Below are 13,826 nucleotides of genomic sequence, written 5' to 3'. Positions count from 1 at the left end.
TGATCCAGCGAATTCACGGTTTTTATAACGATCCAGCGAATTCACGGTTTTTATAACGATCCAGCGAATTCACGGTTTTTATAACGATCCAGCGAATTCACGGTTTTTATAACGATCCAGCGAATTCACGGTTTTTATAACGATCCAGCGAATTCACGGTTTTTATAACGATCCAGCGAATTCACGGTTTTTATAACGATCCAGCGAATTCACGGTTTTTATAACGATCCAGCGAATTCACGGTTTTTATAAAGATCCAGCGAATTCACGGTTTTTATAACGATCCAGCGAATTCACGGTTTTTATAACGAGCCAGCGAATTCACGGTTTTTATAGTGATCCAGCGAATTCACGGTTTTTATAACGATCCAGCGAATTCACGGTTTTTATAACGATCCAGCGAATTCACGGTTTTTATAACGATCCAGCGAATTCACGGTTTTTATAACGATCCAGCGAATTCACGGTTTTTATAACGATCCAGCGAATTCACGGTTTTTATAGTGATCCAGCGAATTCACGGTTTTTATAACGAGCCAGCGAATTCACGGTTTTTATAGTGATCCAGCGAATTCACGGTTTTTATAACGATCCAGCGAATTCACGGTTTTTATAACGAGCCAGCGAATTCACGGTTTTTATAGTGATCCAGCGAATTCACGGTTTTTATAACGATCCAGCGAATTCACGGTTTTTATAACGATCCAGCGAATTCACGGTTTTTATAACGATCCAGCGAATTCACGGTTTTTATAACGAGCCAGCGAATTCACGGTTTTTATAGTGATCCAGTGAATTCACGGTTTTTATAACGATCCAGCGAATTCACGGTTTTTATAACGATCCAGCGAATTCACGGTTTTTATAACGATCCAGCGAATTCACGGTTTTTATAACGATCCAGCGAATTCACGGTTTTTATAACGATCCAGCGAATTCACGGTTTTTATAACGATCCAGCGAATTCACGGTTTTTATAACGATCCAGCGAATTCACGGTTTTTATAACGATCCAGCGAATTCACGGTTTTTATAACGATCCAGCGAATTCACGGTTTTTATAACGATCCAGCGAATTCACGGTTTTTATAGCGATCCAGCGAATTCGCGGTTTTTATAACGTTCCAGCGAATTCACGGTTTTTATAGCGATCCAGCGAATTCACGGTTTTTATAACGATCCAGCGAATTCACGGTTTTTATAACGATCCAGCGAATTCACGGTTGCCGAGATGATCCCAGATTTTCGCTTCATTACGATTTGGACTGAATTCAATTCTCAAACACGTTCCCCTCTACCTGCCCAACACTACGGAGGTAATTCTGCGCACGCTCTCCATGGCGGACTCTTCCCCCAGCCGTGGCCATTCTGCCCAGGTACTGATACTCTCTCCCGTCCCACATCACTCATCCACCGGCTCAATGCTGGAGCACTGCCACTCACTGTGTCGCTCTTTCACCTTCTCTCAACCTCCCCAGCAACTCACCTGACCGATGTTGCTGAAGCACTCGCTTTCCATAAACCTCTCCTTCATTTTCTTGGCACATTCCTTAGCAGCTTCCAAACAGCGCACCGCCTTGGAGTCCTCACCGTTGCGCCAGTGGATGCTCCCCAGTTTGGAGTTGGCTCGGTATAGATCCTCATACAGGTGGTTCCGCCTGTCAGAGAACAGAACACAACTTCAATCACTCCGAGGGGCACCAGGATTACTCAAGATCAGCCTGCCTGAACAGGAGTTACAGTTTGCTGAGAATGTACGCAAATCTGGGCTCCACACTTGTGGAAGGATGTTGAAGCTTAAGACAATCTGGAGGATAGATTTATTCAAATGTCTTCACGTTAAAGAAGCGCAGAGAAAGGATTGAAAATTGGGGTTGTGTTAGAATCCTAGTATCCAACATCACAGAATGCCACAGGCAGCAAGACCTGGACAATATCCAGGCTCGGGGCTGACAAGTGGCAAGTTACATTCGCGCCACACAAGTGCCAGGCAGTGACCATCTCCGACAAGAGAGGATCGAACCATCGCCCCTTGACATTCAAAGACATCACCATTGCTGAATCCCCACAATCAATATCCTGGGGGTTACCATTGATCAGAAACTGAACTCGACCCAGCCACATTAATACTGTGGCTACCAGGGCAGGTCAGAGGCTGGGAATCCTACTGCGAGTAATCTTAATACTGTTCTGATCGTACAAATGTTTATATTACATTTTACATTTGAGACAGTAATGTTTTTTAAAAACCCTGGTCTAAAGGACACACAGGCAGTAAGCCTGCTAACGCTGTAATTAAAGAGTTGTAAAAGGCAAGGTAATCATTCATTCCAACCACTTAGTTACAGATTATTTTTCATGGAATTTACAGTGCAGAAGGAGGCCATTCGGCCCATCGAGTCTGCACCGGCTCTTGGAAAGAGCACCCTGCCCAAGGTCAACGCCTCCACCCCATCCCCATAACCTGGTAACCCCACCCAACACCAAGGGCAATTTTGGACACTACGGGCAATTTATCATGGCCAATCCACCTAACCTGCACATCTTTGGACTGTGGGAGGAAACCGGAGCACCCGGAGGAAACCCACGCACACACGGGGAGGATGTGCAGACTCCACACAGACAGTGACCCAAGCCGGAATCGAACCTGGGACCCTGGAGCTGTGAAGCAATTGTGCTATCCACAATGCTACCGTGCTGATAAAGGGCTAATGGGATATTGTTATGATTGCTGGACGTTCCCTGGAGTGTAGATAATTTGAGGGCGTGGTGTTTAGTCCTAGCTAAGCAGGTCATGGAACTTAGTGGGATACATATAATGTAATTAATAGGAGGAGCCAGGTCTGTGTAGTTTTTTTTTTGCAGTCAGTTATAAGATTTTAAGTTGAACAGTAATTTGTCATAAGCTTTGATGACAAGAGAGAAGTTTACTGGATCTGCTCTTGAGAAGATCTCTCTCCTAAGATCGCTAAGTAAGTAACCAGTTTTGTTAACTTTATTCACAAATGGCATTTGAACTGTATTGGGTTCCTTAATTGAAATTAGTGGCAGGTGTAGGTAGTAAGTTAAAGTTTTTCCTTTTATTTAAAGAACTGATCATTGTAAAGCTAGTTTCTTTGATGTTAATGTGGTTAATTCTGGGTTTCAATTAAAGTTTTTTTTGACATAAAAGATACCTATTGGTCAGTCATCACTCCTGGGTGAAGTATCCTTTCCTCACAGCTTTACAAATATATAAATTGTTTGGCTTTCTCCTCCAGTATCCCAATAAATGTTTAATTTGTATTTCTGGACTTGGGCATTAAGGGGAAGAATTTGGGGTTTAATTTCGCCCAAATTAATGACATTTTATGACTCAAAAGCAAACACAGGGAGTTAAAAAAAACTGGGCTGTTGCCTAGCAATGGAGGCCACAGGAGAGCCGTTTGAGGTTTAATTGGTGATTATGCTGAAATGCAGGGAGCAGTTTAAGTCCCTCTCCAGCAGGACATGAATGGAGACAGCAGAGAGCAGGCCCCAAGCTAAAGAACAGAGAGGTCCCAAAACTAGGGAGAAGGATAGAAGGAGGCTTCGAGAAGACCTACTAGTCAAAAGGAAAGAATAGGAATTTGGGAAAGGTTCTGTTGAGGGAGAAGCAGAGGCTCCAAGTTAAAAGGCAGCGGTCAGTACTTACTCAGCGATGAAGACACTCTTGCGAATGTAGTGGCTGCACTTGACCGGGTCCTTCAGGTTGTCATACAGGAAACCCAGGTTGAAGTACAGCCTGGCTCGCATCTCACTCAGCTCGTGGCGCGAAACCTTACCTGGGAGGTGGAAAAGAGAACAACTGAGAGAATCCACAATCTCTGCAATGGAGACAGAGATTGGTCCCAATTGGATAACTATTTCAAAAGAGCTAGTACAGATACAATGGGCTGAATGGCCTCTATGAGAACCTCCCCCCTCCCTCTCAGTGCCGGTGTCAGCTTTGCAGACCAAGGCAAAGAAATGGGACAGGAAATGCTCTGGCTCCTGAACAGTGTCCAGTGATCAGTGGGACAGGAAACGCTCTGGCTCCTGAACAGTGTCCAGTGATCAGTGGGACAGGAAACGCTCTGGCTCCTGATCACTGTCCAGTGATCAGTGGGACAGGAAACGCTCTGGCTCCTGATCACTGTCCAGTGATCAGTGGGACAGGAAACGCTCTGGCTCCTGATCACTGTCCAGTGATCAGTGGGACAGGAAACGCTCTGGCTCCTGATCACTGTCCAGTGATCCATGGGACAGGAAATGCTCTGGCTCCTGATCACTGTCCAGTGATCAGTGGAACAGGACACGCTCTGGCTCCTGATCACTGTCCAGTGATCAGTGGGAGAGGTAGCTCTCTGGCTCCTGATCACTGTCCAGCAACTCCGATTGCAAATGTGGCCATGGAGCAAAAGTGTGGATTTGAGGGAAAAAGAAATCGGGACAAGAGAAGCTGATCAGAGGTACAACAGACTTTCTCGTGTGGCTCTGTTATCAGCCCACCCAGTTAAAATTCAGTCTGATACTCAGTCCAGTACCGAGTGAGAACCACATCATCGGGGAAAGGTGTTAATAGAATCATAGAATTCACAGTGCAGAAGGAGGCCATTCTGCCCATCGAGTCTACACCGGCCCTTATAAAGAGAGCACCCTACTCAAGCCCACGTATCTACCCTATCCACTTAACCCAGTTACCCCACTTAACATTTTTTGGACTCCAAGGGCAATTTAGCACGGCCAATCCACCTAACCCGCACATCTTTGGACTGTGGGGGGAAACCGGAGCATCCGGAGGAAACCCACGCACACACGGGGAGGATGTGCAGACTCCGCACAGACAGGGACCCAACCAGGAATCGAACCTGGGACACTGGAGCTGTGACGCAACTGTGCTAACCACCGTGTTACCGTGCTGCCTGTGTTGCCAGAGGGTCAGGAGGGAGAATGCTGCACAGTCAGAGGGTCAGTACAGAGGGAGTGCTGCACTGTCAGAGGGTCGGTACTGAGGGAGAGCTGCACTGTCAGAGGGTCAGTACTGAGGGAGTGCCGCACTGTCAGAGGGTCAGTACTGAGGGAGTGCCGCACTGTCAGAGGGTCAGTACTGAGGGAGTGCAGCACTGTCAGAGGGTCAGTACTGAGGGAGCGCTGCACTGTCAGAGAGTCAGTATTGAGGGAGTGCTGCACTGTGAGAGGGTCAGTACTGAGTGAGCACTACACTGTCAGAGGGTCAGTACTGAGGGGGTGCTGCACTGTCAGAGGGCCAGTACTGAGGGAGTGCCGCACTGTCAGAGGGTCAGTACTGAGGGAGTGCCGCACTGTCAGAGGGTCAGTACTGAGGGAGTGCTGCACTGTGAGAGGGTCAGTACTGAGGGAGCGCTGCACTGTCAGAGAGTCAGTATTGAGGGAGTGCTGCACTGTGAGAGGGTCAGTACTGAGGGAGCACTACACTGTCAGAGGGTCAGTACTGAGGGGGTGCTGCACTGTCAGAGGGTCAGTACTGAGGGAGTGCCGCACTGTGAGAGGGTCAGTACTGAGGGAGTGCCACACTGTGAGAGGGTCAGTACTGAGGGAGTGCCACACTGTCAGAGGGCCAGTACTGAGGGAGTGCTGCACTGTCAGAGGGTCAGTACTGAGGGAGTGCCGCACTGTCAGAGGGTCAGTACTGAGGGAGCACCGCACTGTCAGAGGGTCAGTACTGAGGGAGCACTACACTGTCAGAGGGTCAGTACTGAGGGAGTGCTGCACTGTCAGAGGGTCAGTACTGAGAGAGTGCTGCACTGTCAGAGGGTCAGTACTGAGGGAGCACTACACTGTCAGAGGGTCAGTGCTGAGGGAGTGCTGCACTGTCAGAGGGTCAGTACTGAGGGAGCACCGCACTGTCAGAGGGTCAGTACTGAGGGAGTGCTGCACTGTCAGAGGGTCAGTACTGAGGGAGTGCCGCACTGTCAGAGGGTCAGTACTGAGGGAGTGCTGCACTGTCAGAGGGTCAGTACTGAGGGAGTGCCGCACTGTCAGAGGGTCAGTACTGAGGGAGTGCTGCACTGTCAGAGGGTCAGTACTGAGGGAGTGCCGCACTGTCAGAGGGCCAGTACTGAGGGAGTGCTGCACTGTCAGAGGGTCAGTACTGAGGGAGTGCCGCACTGTCAGAGGGTCAGTACTGAGGGAGTGCTGCACTGTCAGAGGGTCTGTACTGAGGGAGTGTTGCATTGTCAGAGGGTCTGTACTGAGGGAGTGCCGCACTGTCAGAGGGTCAGTACTGAGGGAGTGCCGCACTGTCAGAGGGTCAGTACTGAGGGAGTGCCGCACTGTCAGAGGGTCAGTACTGAGAGAGTGCTGCACTGTCAGAGGGTCAGTACTGAGGGAGTGCCGCACTGTCAGAGGGTCAGTACTGAGGGAGTGCTGCATTGTCAGAGGGTCAGTACTGAGGGAGTGCCGCACTGTCAGAGGGTCAGTACTGAGGGAGTGCTGCACTGTCAGAGGGTCAGTACTGAGGGAGTGCCGCACTGTCAGAGGGTCAGTACTGAGGGAGTGCTACACTGTCAGGGGGTCTGTACTGAGGGAGTGTTGCATTGTCAGAGGGTCTGCACTGAGGGAGTGTTACGTCCTCGGAGGGTTAATGCTGAGGGGTGAACAGTGCTATTGAATGGGGGTCAGTCTTTCCTGATGCACCTGCAGACTGCGCGCGAGATAGCAGCAACAGAATTCGACAACCCATTCCATTCCTACCTTCCAGTCTCTCGTCCACAATGCTCAGGCTTTTCCTGAACGCATTCTCCGCCTCCTTCAATGCCTCAGATGTCTGGTCTGTTTCGCAGATGTACAGGTACGTTCGACCAATGGTAGCCAAGGCTCGCTGCTCTTCGATGTCATTGCCCTCTGAGCGGGCCAGTTCCAGGTGCCTGCGTTGGTGCTGTAGAGGAATTGAAGAGAGTGTATCTCCGGCCAACAAGGACTGCCACCAATACCGGCCTGCGCATGCGCAGAACTGTAAGGTTTTCGGGCAATTCGGCCCTTTTGGAGAAACTCAGAGACTGTAAACTGACTTTCCAGCCAAGGGAACAGAACCAGTTTTCCCAGCAGGCTTGGCCCGCTGAGCTGAGTAGGGACATAAACACATAAATATTTGCAAACACCCCCCTAGGAGCTACAAGGAAGAAGGAGCCAGACAACAAGATAACATCAAAACACAGACAAAGGGGCACGGGAATACACAGGAGGCTTGCATGCAAGCAGGACAATGGGATGGTCATAGCCCCATGCAAATGTAAATGACCTGGCCTCCACCAGAGCAGAATCCAATTAACACCCCATCAACATAGCGAGGTGAGAATAGCAGCCATCTCCGGAGCAGCTGGAAGACACTGAAATTCTCCACAGAAGAGCCTAACCTCGTTAAACTAGAAGACTGTCTGAGTCCAGCATATTGCGCTGGAAAAGCCCCTAGAAAATCAGCTACCGGCAGAAAAACCAAGTTGGAGGCGGACCTGGGGGAGGTACTCCAATCTTGACAGAAGCTACCGGCAGAAACTCACTGGGAGGAGGGGGGCGGAGCCAGCGCCAAATTCAAATCGCGCAGGTCTGAAAAAAACCAAGTTGGAGGCGGACCTGGGGGAGGTACTCCAAGCTTGACAGAAGCTACCGGCAGAAAAACCAAGTTGGAGGCGGACCTGGGGGAGGTACTCCAAGCTTGACAGAAGCTACCGGCAGAAACTCACTGAAAGAAGGGGGCGGAGCCAGCGCCAAATTCAAATCGCGCAGGTCTGCCTAGCTGGAAGAAGCGGACCTGCAAGGGATACCCGGAAACATAAAGCTCTGACCGGCTCAAAGGGGGCGGGACCAGCGGGAACTTTAAAAACCTACCTTTTCAATGCAAAAGGGGCTGGCCGATCACAGAACAAAGCCAGGTATAACTATATAAAAGGGGCTGTATTTTCGAGCAGGGGTCTCCTTCGTTCGTGGCTCGACCTCTGCACCCCTGACTTGACCTCTGCAGCCTGTGACCGTAAGTACTCCGCAGCAGCTTACGAAACTCCCTTGACTTTAATAGTGGTTGAGGCTTTGGGGAAGGGAACTTGTTTTTGTGCCTTGTGATATTGCTAAAAGCTGTGTAAGCATAAGAATTTTCGTTGTGTCCGCTATATTACTTTTGAATAGACATAGTGTATATTAGAGCATAAGATTGTATTGTGTTTCTTCTGTTGATGATTTTGACCTGGGTTTTACAATAAACCTTGATTTGATGACAATTGGAGTCGTTTAAATTCTTCAATCTTTCACTAGCGACCTCTGACCAAGTCATTGTTAAAATACTCCTCACCTTAATTCCGGGTTCAGGAATCGAGGGTCATCTTGAGCGATTCACTCAGGACAGACTGCTGGTTAGGGAATAAACAGCAGTGTCCTATTCTCTCTCTTGGGAAAGCTACTCTAGTGGAGTAGGAACCGGGTGGCTGTTGCACCACCGGCAAGAGAGAGAATCACCTGGGTATTGGTAGGGGTCTGGAGATCTGTGTGATATAAGTCTCAGGCTGTCGGTTAGGAATAAACGGCAGGCCTGAATCAGTGCTCTCTTCAGTGGAAGTGTCCCAGTGCGACATCCCCTGGCCTCTGAAGTTTCAGTGCCAGCTGGAGAGAGACACACACAGATATTCAAACCCCAGATATCGGCCCAGTAGTGGAGTAGCGGAGATGGCACCCTCTACAGAACGCAATGACCTCATTTACGGCAGGCACCAATCCACCCTCGTAAACACTGACAGCATCTTTTTGCTGGTCCTCACACCCCAAAAATGATTGATGCCACAAACAAAAACCAGATGGAGGGGACTGTTAAAAGTATTTACTTGATGCTGCCGACGCTGTAATATCTGCAATTCCCGGGGTCACTGATGCCCAAGCACCCTGCCTCACATTGCCCCCTATTAAGATGGGGCACCGCACAAGCGTGACATTGCAAGAAAACATAGCCTTCTGTATCAGGGAGCACGCAAAGATCACTGACAATGGAAAACCATGGCCCATGGGGATAGCGAAGGTATTAATCACATGGTCCTGTGCCCCTCGAGCCCGGGAGATTGATGGGCGATTCCAGCAAGGTGTTCAACATTTAAATCGCCACAGTCCGAGATGACCAGAGGCAGCTTTCCCCACTGAGGGGGGGGGAAGAGCTGACTGGTGGTGGTTTAACCTGAGGGTCACCACACCTCAGGCGAGGGGCAAGGTCGAGAAGGCGGGGCCTTCAACACGCTGCTGGCCTCGCTCTGCATCACAAACCAGCTGTCCAGCCCAGTGAGCTAAACCCGCCCATTGTTCGCCCTGACACAGTGCATCAATTACCCCATTTCATCTGGGGCTTGGGGCAGAGCCAAAGAGGGAAAGAGAGGAAATGCAAACAAGCAAGAGGGGCTCATTCCTCCTCTCTCTCTCTCTTTTAAATTTGCCTCTGTGAGCAGGGTTTTGGTGATTTGCCCCAATAATGATCGTCTCATGCCGTTCGCCGTCATTTTCTGTTTGACATTCACTCCTGTGAAATTCCTTGGCGTAGTTAACAAGGAGCTTATAGAAATAAGAGTGTTTGTTATTGAGTGGGCACTTGTGAAGAGGGCAGTGCGAGGCCCGCTCCGGTACCCAGGATAGTCAAGGGGACCATCCCCAACGTTGGTGACTACAGCGGGGCTGGGCACCTTTAAACAGTCCACTGCCCAGGGGCAGTCATAGCGACACTGTTAAGTCACGGGTTAAGAGTTAAGTGATGCATTAAGAGACATTGCAATTAGTTGTCTCATTTATGTTAAGTATCCAATGATTGACACTGATATGTAAAGGGGCTTCAGGTGGCCCTTGTGTCAGGTGGTGTGTTGTTGGAGTTTTGTGCAGAGGCTGTGGAAGTGAAATAAATGGTGTTTGCTGAGAAGGAACAGGACTTCTGACTCTTCACACGATGGTAACTAAAACGTATTACAAGGTCACCAACGGCAGAGAGGATTCCCCGTGATCATCCGCTGCTTCCTCACCTGCAGAGCACCCATGTAATTCCCAATCTCTGCCAGGCATTCCCCAATCTTGCGATTAGCAACCGCACAACCAATCACATCATTCAGCACCTTCGACAACTGCAGCTCCTGCCTGTGCTCCTCGATGGCCTCTTGAAACTGACCTGGGGAGGGTGGGGAAGGAAGAGAGGGTTATTTTTAACCTGCACACTCCAGAGGTTGGGACAAAGAGCTGGGAGGTTTGATCCTGTACGAGTGATGCTGTCTCCCTCTCCTCCACACATACTGTACAGTCAGTGTACGGTCAGGCATGCAGACCCACACTCTGCCATGCCCATGACAGTCCACATCTCCACATCTCTCAGCATTTGGGCATCGCACTGCTTGAGGCTTTACAACTCTCAGGTTTAAATGTTGACCGGCTCAGGGACTTGTGCGTAAACTGGGAGGAGAGACAGGAAACAATAAGAGGCAGTGCCTGCACGCTACTGAGGCAGTGAATCCACCAATAGGCTGCAGAGTGAGTGGGGCGGTGATGTGGTGGTATCATCGCTGGACTCATAATCGAGAGAGCCAGGATAACCCTCTGGGGACTGGGTTCAAATCCCACCACGGCAGATGGTAAAATTAGAATTCAATAAAAATCTGGAATTAAAAGTCTAATGATTACCATGAATCAATTGTCGACTTGTCGCAAAAAACCATCTGGTTCATTAATGTCCTTCGTTATTCTGAGTATCCAATTCATTTTTAATAATTAAGGGGCAATTTATCATGGCCAATCTACCTACCCTGCACATCTTTCGGGGCAGCACGGTAGCATTGTGGTTAGCACAATTGCTTCACAGCTCCAGGGTCCCAGGTTCGATTCCAGCTTGGGTCACTGTCTATGCGGAGTCTGCACATCCTCCCCGTGTCTGCGTGGGTTTCCTCCGGGTGCTCCGGTTTCCTCCCACAGTCCAAAGATGTGCAGGTTAGGTGGATTGGCCATGATAAATTGCCCTTAGTGTCCAAAATAGCCCTTAGTGTTGGGTGGGGTTACTGGGTTATGGGGATAGGGTGGCAGTGTTGACCTTGGGTAGGGCGCTCTTTCCAAGGGCCGGTGCAGACTCGATGGGCCGAATGGCCTCCTTCTGCACTGTAAATTCTATGATAATCTTTGGGTTGTGGGGGTGAAAACCACGCAGACACGGGGAGAATGTGCAAACTCCACACGGACAGTGACCCGGGGCCGGGATCGAACCCGGGACCTCAGCGCCGTGAGGTCGCAGCGCTAACCACTGCGCCACCGTGCAAATGTCCTTTAGGGAAGGAAATCTGCCGTCCTTACCCGGTCTGGCCTACATGTGACTCCAGACCCACAGCAATGCGGTTGTCTATTAACTGCCCCCCCCCCCCACCCCGCTGAAATAAGCCATTCAGTTGAAGGCGTGATTGGGGACGGGCCATTGCCCAGAATGTTTGAAAAGCTGGACGTACCATGTTTAGCCAGGACCTCTCCGAGCTGGTTGCAGAGACTCGCCTCTTGCCTCAGATCATGGCTTTTCTGAGCTTTTAACTTCGCTTTCTCAAGATCTGCAGACATAGGAGAAATTCAATATCAATTTCGAAAACAACATTAAAGTCAGGGAGTTAGATTCATCCCATTGAATTTCAGCATCCGACCATCAGCTCAATTCATTGTGACCTATTCTCCCACTGTATAAACACATCGCCCAAATCACGGACATCCCCACTGCCCTCACCACGTGGCTATGTTACTGGCAGGGACTGCCTTCCCTCACTCTCTTTCTGTCTCTGCTGCCTGGAAATCCCACTTTACAGCACCGGGAACAACAACGGCAAATGCAGCTCGGCCGACCCTGCAACATCCTCCTTACTAACACCTGGGGGCTTGTGCCAAAGCTGGGAGAGCAACAGCCGGACATTAATACTCACCGAATCATTCCTTACAGACAATGTCCCAGACACCACTATCACCATTCCTGGGTCTGTCCTGTCTCAGCGGCAGGACAGACCCAGCAGAGTTGGCGGGGGGCACAGTGGGATACAGGACAGACCCAGCAGAGCTGGCGGGGGGCACAGTGGGATACAGGACAGACCCAGCAGAGCTGGCGGGGGGCACAGTGGTATACAGGACAGACCCAGCAGAGCTGGCGGGGGGCACAGTGGGATACAGGACAGACCCAGCAGAGCTGGCGGGGGGCACAGTGGGATACAGGACAGACCCAGCAGAGCTGGCGGGGGGCACAGTGGGATACAGGACAGACCCAGCAGAGCTGGCGGGGGGCACAGTGGGATACAGGGCTGTCCCAGCAGAGGTGACAGCACAGTGGTATACAGGACAGACCCAGCAGAGCTGGCGGGGGGCACAGTGGGATACAGGACAGACCCAACAGAGCTGGCGGGGGGCACAGTGGGATACAGGACAGACCCAGCAGAGCTGGCGGGGGGCACAGTGGGATACAGGACAGACCCAGCAGAGCTGGCGGGGGGCACAGTGGGATACAGGGCTGTCCCAGCAGAGGTGACAGCACAGTGGTATACAGGACAGACCCAGCAGAGTTGGCGGGGGGCACAGTGGGATACAGGACAGACCCAACAGAGCTGGCGGGGGGCACAGTGGGATACAGGACAGACCCAGCAGAGCTGGCGGGGGGCACAGTGGGATACAGGACAGACCCAGCAGAGCTGGCGGGCGGCACAGTGGGATACAGTCGGGAGCGAGTTGCCCTGGGAGTCCTCAACATCGATTCTGGACCCCGTGACGTCTCCTGGCTTCAGGGCAAGGAAACCTCCTGCTGATCACCACGTGGCCACCAGCAGCTGATGAATCAGTTCTCCTCCGTGTTGAACAACACTTGGAGGAAGCACTGAGGGTGGCGAGGGCACAGAATGCACTCTGGGTGGAGGGACTTCAGTGTCATCACCAAGGGTGGCTCAGTGATACCACCACAGACCCAGCTGGCCGGGTCCTAAAGGACATCGCTGCCAGACTGGGACTGCAGCAGGTGGTGAGGGATCAAGGCTTAAGTGGGTCGGTGCAGACTCGATGGGCTGAATGGCCTCCTCCTGCACTGTATGTTCTATGTTCTCAGAGGGGAAAACATACTTGACCTCAGCGTGCCTGCCGCAGATGCATCTGTCCCTGACAGTGTCGGTAGCAGAGACCAGCGCACAGTCCTTGTGGAGACAATGTCCCGTCTTCACATTGAGGATACCCTCCATCGTGTTGTGTGGCATTACCCCCGTGCTAAATGGGATAGACTTCAAACAGATCGAGCTACTCGAGACTGGGCATCCATGAGGCCTGTGGGCCAGCAGCAGAATTGTATCAACCACAATCTGTAACCTCATCATCATAGATCATCATCATAGAATTTACAGTGCAGAAGGAGGCCATTCGGCCCATCGAGTCTGCACCGGCTCTTGGAAAGAGCACCCTACCCAAGGTCCACACCTCCACCCTATCCCCAGAATCCAGAACCCCATCCAACACTAAGGGCAACTTTGGACACGAAGGGCAATTTAGCATGACCAATCCACCTAACCTGCACATCTTTGGGCTGTGGGAGGAAACCGGAGCACCCGGGAGGAAACCCACGCAGACACGGGGAGGACGTGCAGACTCCGCACAGACAGTGACCCAAGCCGGGAATCGAACCTGGGACCCTGGAGCTGTGAAGCAATTGTGCTAACCACTATGCTACCGTGCTGCCCTCATGGCCCAGCATATCCCCCACTCCACCATTACCACCCAGCCAGGGGATCAGCCCGGGTTCAGTGACGAGTGCAGGAGAGCGTGCCAGGAACAGCGCCAGGCAGACC

The 13,826-nt window shown here is 51.1% G+C and overlaps 1 protein-coding gene across 1 annotated transcript in view; it reads right to left on the bottom strand.

The window, feature by feature from the left end:
* tonsl (tonsoku-like, DNA repair protein) overlaps positions 1-13,826 on the bottom strand; it is a 97,672-nt gene that overhangs the window by 75,835 nt on the left and 8,011 nt on the right. The window contains exons 2-6 of the mRNA XM_072510164.1: positions 11,478-11,573; positions 10,020-10,162; positions 6,733-6,916; positions 3,674-3,803; positions 1,487-1,658 (exon numbers count right to left, since the gene is read on the bottom strand). Of these exons, the coding sequence (XP_072366265.1) occupies positions 1,487-1,658; positions 3,674-3,803; positions 6,733-6,916; positions 10,020-10,162; positions 11,478-11,573 (725 nt within the window). The remainder of the gene's footprint in view (positions 1-1,486; positions 1,659-3,673; positions 3,804-6,732; positions 6,917-10,019; positions 10,163-11,477; positions 11,574-13,826) is intronic.

This window comes from Scyliorhinus torazame, chromosome 6 (assembly GCF_047496885.1).
Source record: "Scyliorhinus torazame isolate Kashiwa2021f chromosome 6, sScyTor2.1, whole genome shotgun sequence".
NCBI classification, from domain to species: domain Eukaryota; kingdom Metazoa; phylum Chordata; class Chondrichthyes; order Carcharhiniformes; family Scyliorhinidae; genus Scyliorhinus; species Scyliorhinus torazame.
This window is presented reverse-complemented; position numbering and strand designations above follow the sequence as displayed.